We start from the raw sequence: 16,464 nt of genomic DNA, 5'->3' as shown, positions 1-16,464 counted from the left end.
CATTCCAAAACTGAAAAATTATACTAAAAAAAAACTTTTAAAATGTTTTTAAAATGATTTTTTAATGCATGATTGGAGAGTATTTATGGGAATGGGGGGGGGGGGGGGTTCGATCTTCCAAAAATGTCATTCTGTGTTAAGAAATTTTACTTGAGTTCACTTCCACCGTGATAATTATTGGGTGAATGTTATTTAGTTATAAAATATTTTTTAGAAAATTAAATAATAAAATAAAATTGCAAAATATGTGAATAATTATTTGACAATAACGTTGTTATTTACCTGAAAAAAAATTAAATGATTAAAAATGAGCATAATTTATAACATATATCAAAAAGTTAAAAAATAAATATTTTGTTTCAGGAGGGGTTACAACTAGTGATGTGCCGGATCGTTAAAAAAGTAGATCTACGGATACGGATCCGGATCATTAGTGTCAAGATCCACGGATACGGATCTCAAATATTTTTTTTTGCCCAATTAAACTATCCAAGTGTAAAATTTATTACGGAAGGTGTTCCCGTCATGATAATAACACTGTTTCTTCAAAAAATGTCATCTACGGCGGAAATATAATAAAGACTATGATTTACTCTTTAAAGAAATCTCCGTTAAATTGAGAGAGGGTTGGAAGAAACGGGTCAGTGCTGCATTAATGCTTAAACTGAATGTGGAAAATTATTTTTAGCTTGCTTGGTAGATACAGGATACAACCCTGTAAAGCTGCGCTGACCCATTCCTCTCAAATTACTCCGACCGCCGGAATAACAAAGCCAGGAACACTCTTACAAACAATAAATAGAGAATTTTGTCTCACTTTTTTTTGAAGGATGCCGAGAAAAACCAAAATGAAGAATAACAGAATCCCCAAAGCAATAACAAAAACTAATATTAAACTAAAAATTAAAAAGAAAAAAAAGAAAGAAAAAAAAAACATGTCTCAGAGGGCCGTTAGCTTCTGAAATGATACCTTATAATTTAAATAGGAAATAAAACCTAATTTAAACGGAACTTAAGAGTCTTTTACTCAAATATTTAAGAATTTTTAGAATAGAAATGATCCGTTTAAGATCCGTCAAAAAAGTAACGGATACGGATACAGATCTTTATTTTTCCTTGGATATTCGCGGATATGGATACGGATATCCGGAACATCACTAGTTACAACATACAAATCATCAACTTTGCAGAGACATAGCCAAAGTCGTGACCATGTATTTGCCATTCAAGCGTCCAAGTCAAGAAAAGACATGGATGTGGCAGTGGCTAAGACATCATTGAGGAACAATGATCTTTTGGTGACTTGTATGAAAAGTGCATTGCTTTTAGCAGTTAATGATTTGCCAATTTCTATGTTTGGAGCATTGCAGGATTTTGCAGAATCCCAAGGGTGTCCATGTGTTAGAAACAGTGCTTCATCTGTGCAATACAGAAACAATCATTCTGTAAATGAACTTCAGGAAGCAATTGGCAAAGTTTTGTTAAATGACTTACAAGAAGATGTGCAGAACTGTAACTTCGTGGGACTAATTTGTGATGAAAGTTGTGACCTCAGCAATATCAAGCATTTAGACATAAATATACAGTTTGTGAAAAACGGCGAAATTAAAGTAAAATTTCTTGAAAATCTTCACATTAGTGATGGAACACTGAAACAATGACAGAAGAAATAAGAAAACTTTTCAAAAATTTGAGATACCGTTTCCCAAAGTTGTAGCTCTGAGATGCGATGGCGCAAAAGCCATGATTGGACACAAGACTGGGGTGAGCGCCCGCATTCAGTCGTTAAACTCGTACTTTGTTACTGTACATTGTTCTGCCCATCGATTAGCGCTAGCCTTACAAGGAGCTACTAAAAGCTGCCAAAGTGTAAAATCGTATAATGAAACTCTTAAAAGTATTTTCATAAATCAGCTGTTCGTTGTGCAAAGTTGAGAGAAATTCAGGTGCTGTTGGAGAGTGCAGAATTAAAGTATTCCGAACTCCACTTTGTTAGTTGGATGTCCCTCTACAATTGCGTTCATACAGTGTATATAACTTTAGATAGTTTAATAATATTCCTGGAAAATGAAATAGCGGCTGGGAGAGACACAATTGCTTCTGGGCTGCTTCGACATGTTAAATTAACCCGTTTTGTTTACATAACCCACATCCTAATGGATATACTCCCTATATTTAACACTCTCAGCAAGGTATTCCAGAAGGAAATTGCTGATTTCTCAATAATAAGTCCTTGCGTTGTAAAAGAATGTTGGGAGTTTTGAAAATAATTTTATGCAGAAAATTTTGTATTCTAATCATGACGGCAATAATATTTCTCCCACTTCTGGCAACGTTTCAAAATTATCAGAAAACAGTTATGAACAAATAAAAGATCATATAAATAATGTTGATAGCGTAAAATATCCCGAATTGAAGAAAATAAAAGTTAATCTCCTAACATCTGGTATAGAAGGACTGAAATTTAGATTTTGCACAGAAAGCATGGCCATCGTAGAATGTTTTTCAGCGTATGATCCACTGTTCATGAAGGTAACAGGTTTCGAAAAATGCCATGAACTGGTAAAAAAAACTGAATCTCCATTTTGCTATTATAAAGGACAAGAAAATTTATCAGAAGAATATACTGATATTTATCAATTGCTAGTTAGAAACTACCATGCGCTGCCTTTTCTAGATGTTGCAAATATCTTTCTTTCAAAATAAAAAAGAAATGTATATCAGTACTGCTCGTATGTTTGAAATAGCCCTAATTGTACCAGTCAGTTCGGCCTCACTTGAAAGATCTTTTAGCAGCCAAAACCGTATTAAAACCAAGTATAGAAATAGGTTAAATTCTGTAAATTTATCTCATTTAATGCGCATTGTTGACTCAAAAACAACTGTTGATAGTTTCGACTGTGCAAAAACTGTAAAATTGTTCAATGAGAAAAATGTTAGATGCTATTGATCTTGATGCATTGTATGTTACATTACTATTTAATAAAGTCTTTATGTGATAAGTATTGTAATGATTACTGTTAATTTATGACTGTACTAAACAAATTTTTAGTGCTTATGAAAATAAAAATTCTCCCTCAAATTCAAAAAATCCCCCTGGAACCTAAAGTAAAGGGGGACATTCCCCCCTAGAAATTGAACCCTATTTCAAACCCTGGAAAGATTTGGCTAATATTTTTAAAACCTACACGAAATTTAATTTTGCATTTCTTACTGATTTTAAAACTTTCAGTGATATAGTAAGTGCTTTTCTAATAATGCATTGAAAAGAAAGTCTTCTCTTAATCATCTGTTTTGTGAGAAATTATTTCCAAATATTTTTTGGTTTCCAATTTTTTTTTTTTTTTTTTTTTTTTTTTTTTTTTTTTTTTTTAAAGATTAAGATAATTCTAAAAAAATCTTTTAAGAAAATCCTAATGTAAATAAAATTAAAACACAGCATAACTAAAGCTCAAATTCGGATAAAAATGCCGTAAACATTAATTTCAGAGCTACAGTGTAGCCTCTTTATTAAGGTCAAATGTGCTGAACACACAACAGGGAAATCAAGAGAGAACACTTTCCATTTTTTCGCACCTTTCTTTTTATGCATTGAGCACTTTTAGCACGAAAATTTTGAATGAAGGGGCTTAATTGTAGCCTTGAAACAGCTATTTGCAGCATTTTTCATGACAACTTATGCTTTATATTTAATTTGCATGCCATGTTTATTTAGAGGTTTCAGTTATTTTTTATTCCCTCCATTTTGATTATTTTGAAACTTTAAAGAAGTTTCAAGTTACGTTGATTTAAATTGGTTATTTTACAAAAGAGGGCAATAATTGTAGCTTTTGCAAAAGTTTTTTTTTTTTTTTGTCTATAAGACAGATTAAGCTTTCATTATGGAAAGTGAGACAAACCAGGGGTAAATTGCAGTTTTTCTCGAGACAATTTGATTATACTCACATCCCTTTTAGACTTTTTTTAAAGGAATAAATATTTTCAATAGTCCCAAAGCGCTTTATTTAAAAATTAATTGCTCACAGCTGTTGTTAGTGGCTGTCTTTTTGTGACTCTAAAATGAAAAGCTTGTCCTAATTCTTGTTCTGATACTGCATTTGTTTTCAAAATTAATTTCAGTCAGTGAGGACATGTTTATTTTGAGTAATAATATAAATGTGTTTGTTCTATGAAAATTTATTAAATTTATCCTGTGATACTATGATTTTAAATGTCCTAATTGACTTTCGTTTTTCAGAGTGTCACAGCATTTGGTAGAACAATGATTGAAATGACTAAAGAACTTGTTGAGAAAAAATATACTATTGAAAATGGATATGCTCATAACTCTCAAGTCATTTATGGTGACACAGATTCTGTAATGGTGAATTTTGGTGTGGATACTGTTAAAGAAGCAATGAAAATCGGACGAGAAGCTGCAAGCTATGTTACAAGCCATTTTGATGAACCCATCAAGTTGGAATTTGAAAAGGTTTTAATTTTTCTTTCGTCTGTTTTAAGAATATGTAAATAATAAGTATTCCATGATGTTTGAAAATAAAATTGATCCCTGCATACCACTGTATCTATTATGCTAGTGCCTTGAAATTAAACATATACAGTATATTCTCGATATCACGAAGTCAAATGGACAGTAAAAAAAATTTGAGATATTGAGTTTTCGAGATAACAAGGTCATAATCTCTTTATGGTAAATGAAGGTAAGGTTTCAAAGAAATTCTGGAAGGAAGTCTGTGTCGGACCTGCGTCCAGGAGACCCCATAGCACCTACAGCCTTGAAATTTTGTACAAAATTACTTCGTGCCCTAGGGGTGTGCACCTGGGGTTTTATTTTTTAAAATTCGAATTAGTTTTTTTTGGAATTAATTTTTTAAGCTCAAATTTTGCATAAATTGCCTATTAAAGAGGTGAAAAATTACTTGCACATATTAATATTACATATCGGAAAGCGTATAATTTTCCTCGTTGTACCTGATTTGTTTCAATGCTCTAACTTAAATACGGCGGGAGTTATTAGCATTTGGGGTAGCTCGAACTTTTTTAGGCTAAGCTAAAATTTGGGCACTATTTTCTTCGTTAAATCTGTCAGTAAAAAGTGAAGGAATTGCTCCACAGTTTTCTTTTTGACACCACTGGAAAGAGTGGCTTTTTTTACTCCAGATCTAACTCGACCTATGGTCGAAAAAACTACTTAGCTTCTATCTCCAAAGAAAAAAAAGTTACAAGCAGTTTTAATCAAGTTCGAAAACTCTCATTTCCATTCAAATTATTGATGTTTTATTTGGAGTTGCCATAGTTACGTCTTTTCGATTCGTTTGTTTCTTCTTTCTTATTAACAAATTTTGAGGGTTTCGATTTTAACGTAAAATCTTAGGCTTATTTCATAGTAAATTAGGGGGTTTTGACGATTTACATGCATTTAGTAGCTTGTTACTGTCTATTTTATATTTCTGATTTCTTGTTACAATTTAGATGCATTTTATTGTTAATGTAAGCAATAACATTTTTTTCAAAGGTGTAAAAATGTTCAACGTTATTATGATAAAATTATTTAATTAAGTATGTTAAGTATTTGTCTGGCTTAGGACTTAATTGTACCTTTAATTTGATCCCATGTCAAGCTGCATCCAGATTATGTTAGAATAACAAACAAGTAAAGCTGACAGGTGAAAGTGCAAAAGTTTGTTCTAATATTTCCAAAATGAAGAGCTCTAGTAATGCATGACAATGGCAGTGTGTGTGAATTCAAATACCATGATTAAATTGTTATTAAAAATTCAAGTTAGCAAATGAAATTATCGATCATTAAAATCTAACTGCTGAGTAAAAATAAAACAAAACAGCAAAAAGATTTATTAAGAAAAACTTAACCATAAGTAAAAACCAAGTATACTACCTTGCAACTCCTTCTTCACACAGGCCTAAAAAGCAATCAGAAGTGAAATAGAATTAGTGTTCCTACCCACTAGATTCCTATACCTACTCAATTTGCATAATAGAATGCACCATCACTAAGTTGGGCCATTTTCAGTAATGCTAGTTGGTTGAAATATGTTCTTTAACTGTCCTAATGAATTCAGAGGTGATTTAAATCGTTTTTGTAGTCCTGTTGTAATATGAAAATGCTGCACCTTAATTTTTCATTAGAAAATGCAATGTCATCAAAACTATTTTCTATTATGTTAACCAGTTTTTAAAAAGAAATTATCTGCAAATTGCAAAGAAAGAAAGAATAATTATTTGATCATTTTCAGCAAAAAGAGATCAAAATACTGGAAGAGCATAGAGTTTTTTTAAATTTCAAGCACAATTTTAGGATGTCAGAAGAAAAATATATTTGTATGTTTGAGCTCGATAGGCATTTTACTCTGTACAATGTACAATTCAGAAAATTACCATTAAAATGGGTATCTAGAAAGATGGTAGCACAATTACATGCAATGTGAAATTGCACAAGCATATTTTTCATGAAAAAACAAAAAACATAAAAATAAGAAAACTGCTACAAAAAGGAAGTTCTTATAAATCAGATCAGCAATTTTTTATTGAGGTGCCAATTTTATCACAACATTTTTGTGAAGATACCAGTTCTACTAGAACAATTTTTGAGAACATGCCTGAAAATCGGCAGTAAAATTGTCCTAAAAATAAGGAGAGAAAAAATTGGGAATTAGCACACGAAAAAACCATTTTCGAAGTTTTTTTTTCTTTTTGAAGCAACAATAATCAAGTTCATATCTATTCTTCTAGTTATTACCAGAGACATTGCTGGAGTCAGGGAAACTCTTTTTTTTTTTGACATTTTTTTTGGAGGAGTGAAATTTATTTTGGAAAAGTGAAATATATAAAGGTAGTGAAACATGATAATTATCAATTCAATAAAGAAAAACTAACTTTCTAAGAATGAAATGGAAGATGGTATGAAAAGAAAGCAGAAAATATGCATATTAGTTTGATTTTTAACATTTTCAATAGTTGGCATTTTGATTTAAAAGAAATAATGAAACATTAAAGCGTAATATGAAAAAAAAAAGAATCTTAATTGCTGTTTTTTCTTCATTTTCCAAGGTCTCAACTTTTTAAGTAAAATGCAAAGTATAAAAATATGCTTGTCTAAATCTTGGATTTCTGATTTTCAATGCTTGCAGGGGCGTTAAAAGTATGTTATTATTATATTTTGTTTTTTTATTTCAGGTCTATTTTCCATATTTGCTGATTAATAAGAAGCGATATGCTGGATTGTACTTTACAAAGCCAGAAATTCATGATAAAATGGACTGTAAGGGTATAGAGACCGTAAGAAGAGACAATTGTCCTTTAGTTGCTAACCTAATCAACACATGTTTAGAAAAACTTTTGATTGATAGGTATGTTGAATGTTTTTCGGTCTATTGTGTGATGTTGAAAAAATTTTCATAGCATAAGTTAAGGCTGTGTGATGTAAGACTTTCTACATCGTGATGCATTGCCAACCTTACATGCAATGATGCAATGTATCACATATTTATTTATTTATTTTTTGAAGCTTAACTTTTAAACATGCTTCTTTAAGTTTTACAAAATATATACAAGATATAAAAATACATACTATGCAAGATACTACTTACAAGATTCTAACACTAGCTAGAAACTATCCAAAAAAAAAAAAAAAACTAGCATTAAAAGAGTAAAGTGACAATAAATATTGCAGACGTGTGTTGGAATTACAATGAGCCTATATTTTAATGTAAAAGGATGTGAGTTTATTGAAGTAAAATTGTGCATCCCAGTCACAAGCTTGTATTTAAAAGGAGTTAAAAATGTTGTAATACCTACATATTAATCTGCAATTTTTGTTACTATTTTTTTCTTTAAACTTTGCTTTGTCTTTGGTGAGAAATTATATGATAAAGTTTGTTCATCAATATGGTTTTCGTTTAAAGCTAAGAAATTTTTACATTTCCTACATGTTTTAGGAGCAAATGAAAGTCTGTTCATTTATGACACTTCCACCAGCAGTTGTTGAAAAGTTCCCTTTAACTAACTGTTCACACCTTCGTTCTTAAGCCAGATTAGCTTGAAACACTACTAATTTGACATTGGTGTGGAAAAATTATAGATTAAAATGGCAACGATCTTGGATCAGTGTTTAGATTTTTAGTTGGTGCGATTTTGATGCATCAGTTAAGGGAAATAGTCTAAAATGTTCTAAGTAATTGTTTAAGTCTAAAAGTTTAATGATGTGGGATTCATGCCAGTTCTTCGTAATGTACTGCCCTGCCCTAGCATCAGCTCATTTATACTGTCGACAATTTTACTAAAAAGTAAAAGCTTTCATCGTGATATATTCAAAACAGTAAAGATTATAGTGGAAATTTTTGGCTTTTAATGATTCTTTCACTTTTAGGGACCCAAAAGGTGCTACTGAATATGCAAAACAGACTATTGCAGATTTGTTGTGTAATCGAATCGATATATCACAGTTGGTTATTACAAAGGAGTTAACTAAAACGGATAAGGAATATGCTGCTAAACAAGCTCATGTAGAATTAGCACACAGGTCAGTAAGTTATTGATCTCTTTGTTTAATTAGGAAAAAAAATACTGGCACTCATATTCCATTTGAAATACACAATAGCAATGATTAGAAATAAACCCTATTCTGCTTCTTCTACTATGAAATGTCGTTTCAAATTTTTATTTTATCTGTTTTCATTTTGTAGGATGAAGAAACGAGATCCTGGAAGTGCACCTAATTTAGGAGATAGAGTGCCATATGTGATTATTGCTGCAAGCAAGAAAACAGCTGCTTACCTGAAGTCTGAAGATCCAATTTATGTGTTAGAAAACAACATTCCAATTGATACTAAATATTATTTAGAAAATCAAATTTCAAAACCCTTACTTCGAATCTTTGAGCCTATATTAGGTGAAAAGGCTGAATCAATTTTACTTTGTAAGTTTATTCTGTGTACTTTTTCTTTTTTAACCATACAATCCCCTCTCCCCCTGTTCAATACATTTTATAGCCTTGCTCATAGAAATATGATTTTCGTAAGATTTTTATTTATTTATTGTTTTTTGTTCTTTATCCATCAAAATTTATTTACTTGTTCAGAATGGATTTTTATTGATGTTTTTTAAACTGATTTTTCAGTATGTGCTATATGATTTGACAATGAGGCCTTTGGAACATTCTCTAAAACTTAAGAAATTTTGAGCTTCATAAAAAGTCTTCAACCCTATATTTTTGATTGTTAATAAACTTTAAATTTATTGATTTTCAGTTCTTAGACTCTAAATCGAAAGATTTTGTGTTAGAGGTCTTTCACTGCAAATATATTCACCAAGTTTGTTGATTATATTCAAGGGTCTGAAGGTCCAAAAGTCAGTCGCTAGCAGTTACCTTGGTTGCAGGGTACTGGAAGCTTTTCCTCCTCTTCAGTGCTTTGCCTAAGTTATGGAGGTGGACAAAGATTGATGTTAACATTAATCACTGGGATCATGGGGTTGTTTGGCTTCTAATCAAGATAAAAAAAACACAGCTGTATTTAGGGCACATCCAACAGGTTAAACCAGGTGTAGTAGTTGATAGAAAGGACAATGGAGTGTAATAAATGTAATTTTAGTAATGCCAGGGTTGTGCTCCTTCCTTCCATTGTTTTAAATTGTCAGGACTATTTGTCCTGAACGCTGGTAGGAAAAAGAAAGAATCTTTTTATTGTTTTGCTATATTCATATCCTTAAATTTGATATTAAGTGTTATATAATTGATATGATTTGAAAAGAATTTCAGAATATTTGAAATTTATATACTAATGAGTGTCATGAAATATTCAAAGTAAAACTTTTAATCTTCGTACAGGTGGTGATCACACCAGAACCAAAATTGTAGTAACTTCAAAAATTGGTGCACTGTCTGCTTTTACAAAGAAGAGGAGCACATGTATTGGTTGTCGTTCTCTGCTTGACAAAGAAGGTAACTTCTAAAGCTTTTGTAATATATTTTTATAAATGAATGTTAAAAGTAAATCGATGCTTGCTCCTTTATGACAGGTTTGGCATAATCTATGATTAGTAAGTAAGTAAAGAAATAAACTCCCCTGATCTGAAAATGTAATGATATATTATACGATTGATTAAAATTTTAAAGTTAAAGTGTTTCCTGTAATCTTTTTCCTTGAAAATTAAGTTTCATTACTTGACTTCTCACGAAAAGATTTTAAGCAAAGAATACATTCTCCATTTAGGTAGGCAAAGTTAGAAGCTCCCCTATTGGAGCAGATTGGTTTAAATTCTACTAAATATTTATTTCTAATCTCAAACATTTTCTTTTTTCCTTATGAATTTCCAAATATTTCTTTCAAGGTAAATACTTATATTAAATTACCAAAATATGTAAAACTAATATATTTTTTTATATTAGCAAAGCTAGCTGCCATTTAATTTTCCAAAATTAAAGTCTTGAAGGTCCAATTTTGAGGTATTTTTTGTGAAGTTAAAAGGGAGGGGTACCAGAGGACAGATTTTCCTCAAAAGTTTTAAAAGCTGAAATCTAAAAAAGTTTTGGGTTTCTTTGGAAATGTAGAGAGAGAAATAGACTGATTTTAAATGATAAAAAGATTTCTTTTATTATTAACCTTTTTTTTTTCTTTTTCAGTTCTGTTAAATAAATTAAACCAATTCTGTAACTAAACTTTTTCCTTATAAATAAGTAATCTCAGTGCCCTTCAGCTTAATGTTGCTCATTTTGTTACATAAATAATTAATGCGTGAAGTAGTGTAAAAGGCTAGGAAGGAATATAGCCATAAAAGTATAAAAAATTGGCCATCAGGAGGATCAGGAAAAAAGGTTAATTGGACAGGGGGAATGTCATGGAATTGTCAGGGAAAATGATTTTGTTCTTCCGGAGTCCACCTGAATATGCTATCATTACTCTTAAATTTAATGAAAGTTGTATCTACACATGTTTCATAGTTACAAGAATCTCATTTGCTTTAATATACTAATAATGAATTACTATTTTTTATTTCCAGGGTCACTAAACGTCCCTTTCTTTTCTCTGTTAAAATATTTTTTATTATCTTTTCTATGAATTTGAATTTACTATAAATATTTAAAGGAGACACAAGTTAAAACTTTTATATGAAGTTTAAGTTTTTAATCTTGTATATTTCTATTTGTAGATGCACCTGTATGCAATCATTGTGAATGCAAGAAAAGTGAAATTTATCAAACAGAGGTAATTTTTCAGTTGTAATATATAAATATTATGCATCTTGTTGTACTTTTTAAAAACTTTCTTCAGTGTCTGTTAAGAATATTTGATTGCAAAATTTTTCTTTAGGCTATTAATAGTATTTCTAATACAGTAAAACCTGTAAAGATGCCCCCTGTTTAAGTTGACCGCTATTTCCTTGCACAGAATTAGACCTTATCATGTAAATCAATCTCTATAAGTTGATCACCTGCTTAAGTTGACCACTAAAGTAGTGCACCGCAGGTGGTCAACTTATACTGGTTTCACTGTACTAGATGTAGCTAAACTTATTGTATATATAATCACAAGGAAACAAAATAAATTTTCTGCACTGCTTTAACAGGGGTCTGGCCAGAGCAAATTTGGGTCCGTTAACGGACCCTTCACAAAAATCTGATCAACCAAAACGGAACTTTCACAAAAATCCGATCAACCAAAACGGACCTTTCACAAAAATCCGATCAACCAAAACGGACCCTTCACAAAATTCTGATAAACAAAAACGGATCTTTCACAAATAGTTTATTGAAAGAGCAAATCTCAAATTAAAATAATACAGCATATTTAAAGTTAAATTAGAGAAATCAACTTATACAAAATCAGCTAATTTTGCAAAAGGAAAAAAAAAAATCGGCACTCTTGTGATGCTCCTGCAAGCCATAAATAATTACTACCGCCAAATAAATATAATGCCTGTTGTTGGTTTCCTTGAAAGAAATTAACAGCTGAAAGTCAGTTAGGTTTATAATTTTGCTTGTTTGTTTTATGCAGCGGTGTTGTTGTAAACTTCTTTGGAAAAGCGTCAACATTCTCTGAATAGGCGTAGTAAGCACTTTTCTCCCCACTCATGATTTAATCATCAATAATATACAGTGAAATGAATTTAGAACTGCAAAGGATAGTATGGGTGGGGCGGATGTGATCGCTTCAGATAGGGTTACAATATTTAAACTTATCGCCACTTAGTGTCTGGTGGTGCGATGTTAAACTGTTATTTTGGGAGAAAGTTATATGGGTTTGGTTTTTCGATACTAAAAAGGATAATTAACTTTAAATAAACTTTTATTTACTGTTATTTTTTTCTATAGATGTCTACATTTTGAAAAACGCAATCTTTTTACATCCGATATGAGAATCATTTTTTTTTTTTTTTTTCAAGCTAGCTTCGCTTTATTAGGATGCAAATAGATGAAAAGTCTCTTTATTTTTGTAACAAAGCTTATTTCAAGTTTTTAAAGGGGAATTCCATTTTCTTTTATGAGTCAATAATTAAAATGCTGAATCGACGGTTTATTTTTTATTTAATTAATTAATTTATTTATTTTGCTTCAACTCTGTCCAGATATTAATGATATGTTTATCATAGGGCTCTAAAATGCAATTTAAAAGTAATTTTATCAAAAATATTTATTTCACAAGCCGTTTTTATGCTTTTGATTCCTTCACTTTGAGGACTGCAATCTCTTTGCACCCGCTGTGGAAATCTGATTTTTCGAATTTTCGATGTTTAGTACGCTTAGTTAATAACAAATAAAATATTTTTTTATTTTTGTGAAAATCCCGGAGTTTATAAGGTTTGAACGAAACTCTGTGCTCTTAAACAGTGTCTTGGATTAAAAAGTTAAATGCTGAACCCCTGCCTATTTTTTTTTCTTACAGCTATTTTAAATACAATACAAAAAACATTTCTAGTATAATTTAACATGATGTAGAATGGTAGATAAATATTGATACTTGAGGGGTGCCCATCTACAAGGGAGCGATGCCTCCCCCCTCTCTTCAAATACTAGAAAAACACTCAAGAATGATATTCTCAACAGAAAAGAGAGAAAACACTCAACTTTAAGTGTCAATGATGCAGTTTCCACCATCTCAAGAGTCTAAACTTTCGTTTTTACAAGAAATTTTTTTTTTAAATTATTTGATTTTTCACAAAAATAATTGATTTTTCACAAAATTATTTTATTTTTCACAAAAAACGGACCCTGTGAAAAATCCTGGACAGACCCCTGTTTAAAAAAAAAAAAGTCTTCTGTCATGTCCAGAGCTCCAGGAATTTTAAAAAAAAAAAATGATAGCCCATTTCCAGTTCTCTTTTCCATTTGTTCCCAGCCACAATATAGAACTTAAAATCGCAGTCATTAAAAATTACAAAAAAAAGTAACTATTTGATATTGACCGACTTTAAAGGTGATAATATATAACCTTTTGAAGTGCAAAAAGAAACTGCAAAGTACACAAACATTATATGTAAAGAGTACACAAGATTTTAAGCTATGCTTATAAATCAGTACTTAAAGTGGAAAAAAAGCCAACACGCTTCAACAAACTCGATATGTATAAACTTCTTAATTTACACATAAAGTTTATTGAACAACTTGATAGCTTTTTTTTTAAAGCTCAAAAAATGCTTTAGTAATATAGTCTATAGTTAAAGGCTTATTTATTTATGTATTTGTTTTGTTACCCAGTTTTCCCTTTTCTACTAAATTATAATGGTTTACAAAATAATCGTCACTCATAGTTAATGTCTCCAGTTAAAAAAATTCTTCCCTTGTGCAACGTTTAAGATTGCGAAAAACGTTCAAATTATTTCTTCATCCTCCACTGCACTTTCTAAATTTCCCCTCTTTTTTCCCCCCTGCAAAAATAAATGATAGTAAATAAATTATAAGAAGCAAAACATACAACTTTCAAAGTTTAACAGCAAGGAAGTTTCTTTGTTACTAGGTGAAATAGATCAAGCTAAAGTAGGATTTGCGATACATATCAAATGATATACACTATATGACCAAAAGTATTGGGACACTTTCAAAAATTACATTTTTAAGGATTTTTCAAGAAATAAGAGACTTCTTGCTTTGTAACTTTTGTCACATAAAATGTACACTCCAGCTGTCATTTTCCAGTAAAAGTTGCATCACCTGCACGTTTCGGGGATCAGTAACAAATTGAGGAAGCAAAAATGTGTTATGATTATCATTCATCCTAAATAGCTGAGAATAAATTGTAAATTTCAGAAATTAGTTATGCAATTATTTTACATACTTTCAAGAAAGTATCAGTGATATTCAGGAAGATATGAGCATTTCTTTCAAAACTACACATTTTATTTGAAGGTTTTTGGCTCATAACACACAAAATTTTTCATCAAAGCTTACCAAACTTTCAGAAAACTTGACAGCTTACAAGAGATGTATAATACTAAAATGTGGAAAATTGGATAAAATATGGACATTTAAAGCAATTACTTTTTCACTGCACATGTGCAAAAAATAGCAATGTATAACTTTCATAATCTGAAAACCAACTAGACTCCTCATCTCACGAGAAATTTCCAGTTGGATATCTTTGAAATTTAGAAAGTTATCAGCCATCTAATGAGGCAAATTCGAATAATTCTTGGATAGGCGACGAATCATGAGGGATCTTTTGCAAGTTTACAACATTTATTTCACTTGTTCAGTGCGATTCATGATAGAAACAGATTAGTTGCAAACGATTCCTCAAGATTCGTTGCCTATCCAAGAGTTATTCAAATTCGGCTCATTAGATCGCTGATAACTTTCTGAATTTTAAAGATATTCAACTGGAATTTTCTCATGTGTTGAAGAATCTAGTTGTTTTTCAGATTACGAAAGTTATACATTGCTCTCTTTCGGCATGTGCAGTGAAAAATTAATTGCTTTAAATGTCCCAGTCAAATCTGTCTATCTCGAATTTCACGGGAAGGGAAAGAAATTCGACATAAAGAGGTTTCGAGATACGAAGGTTTTGAGAAACTTATTGAAATTTATAATCTGATGATGAAAGTTTGAATTTTATACTACAGACAATACATGCGAAAGATTAAAATTCTTCCGGATTAGTTTTGTTAAGTATTTATTATACTATTTTATACAAAGTACTTTATTGCAAGTTAAAAAATTATTTTAACAGTAATGAAATTTTAAGCTTTCCTTTTTCAAGCAAAATAGTTTTTTATTGTTTTTTGGTGCCTAATTTTTTTGGATTCAACTATGCTTTTAAGGTTGGCAATGGTTAAAAATCTATCATTGGAAAAATCTTTCACTTTTCTGTAGCATTTATCCACTTACTGGAACACGTTGGTCCTTGCATCGGAGGAACCATTTTATTATTTTTTCATTAATGGATTGCCATTCAAAAATTCTAGAATTTTTTTTTTTCATGCCTATAATCGGCTTTTAAGTTGAAGGATCTTTAACCACGAACTTGAAAAACTCACCCCACATTTTAAATCTGTCGAGCTCACCTCTCACCTCATTGTCCCATTCTCTGCCCTCTGCTTTGCTTCCGAAAAAGTGCTCAAAACGACTGTCCTTTCGTTGGTCTTCAGAAAACCAACATATTCCTGGACCCATTTCTGTCTTTTTTACACTGCCCTCTCTGCCCTTGAGGACATACTACTGTTTCTGTGTTTAAGGGAAGTTGTTGTTAGTTATTTTGAAGATTACTGAACTTTGAATCCGAAAATGACCGCATTGCTGGAATTCGAGATATAAAGGTTTTTTTTTTTTTTTTTTGAGATAAACATGGAAAATACATTGAATTTTGGCTGCAAATGCAGGGAAATTAAAAATATTCGAGATATGCAGGTTTTCGAGATATGCAGGTTCGAGATAAACAGGTTCGACTGTATTTTATAAAATTTTTAATATTTTAACTTCAAATTTGAGTATTACACTTCTTTTGTATGCTGCCAAGTTCTCAGAAAGTTTGGTAAACTTTGATGGAAAACTTTGTGTTATGAGCAAAAAACCTTCAAATAAAATTCGTAGTTTGGGAGAAATGCTTATATCTTCCTGAATATCACTGATGCTTTCTTGAAAGTATAAAATAATTGCATATAGAGTAAGTAAACTAATTTCTGAAATTTACAGCTTATTCTGAGCTATTTATGATAAATGATGATCAAAAAAACATTTTTGTTTTCCTCGATTTGTTTTTGTTACTGATCCCCGAAACACAAGGATATAACTTTTATTGGAAAATGACAGTGGGAGTATACTTTTTATGTAACAAAAGTTACAAAGCAGTTAGTCTCTTATTGCTTGAGAAATCCTTAAAAATGTGAATTTTTGAAAGTGTCCCAATACTTTTGGTCATATAGTGTTATATTCAATTTTAATACAAAAAAAAAAAAATGCTAATTTGAAAATTCTAAGTTGATCTTGTTCAAAAAAAGGGGGGAGGGACTGAATGT

General features: G+C 30.8%; 1 protein-coding gene across 1 annotated transcript in view; it reads left to right on the top strand.

Annotated features, from left to right (window-relative positions):
- Positions 1–16,464, top strand: part of LOC129227497 (DNA polymerase delta catalytic subunit-like) — a 60,867-nt gene that overhangs the window by 35,390 nt on the left and 9,013 nt on the right. The window contains exons 12-17 of the mRNA XM_054862072.1: positions 4,238–4,471; positions 7,195–7,367; positions 8,387–8,539; positions 8,703–8,935; positions 9,845–9,958; positions 11,167–11,222. Of these exons, the coding sequence (XP_054718047.1) occupies positions 4,238–4,471; positions 7,195–7,367; positions 8,387–8,539; positions 8,703–8,935; positions 9,845–9,958; positions 11,167–11,222 (963 nt within the window). The remainder of the gene's footprint in view (positions 1–4,237; positions 4,472–7,194; positions 7,368–8,386; positions 8,540–8,702; positions 8,936–9,844; positions 9,959–11,166; positions 11,223–16,464) is intronic.

The sequence above is a fragment of the Uloborus diversus genome, chromosome 8 (genome assembly GCF_026930045.1).
Source record: "Uloborus diversus isolate 005 chromosome 8, Udiv.v.3.1, whole genome shotgun sequence".
Lineage (NCBI taxonomy): Eukaryota > Metazoa > Arthropoda > Arachnida > Araneae > Uloboridae > Uloborus > Uloborus diversus.
The sequence above is the reverse complement of the archived record's forward strand: the minus strand, read 5'-3'. Positions and strand labels throughout refer to the sequence as shown.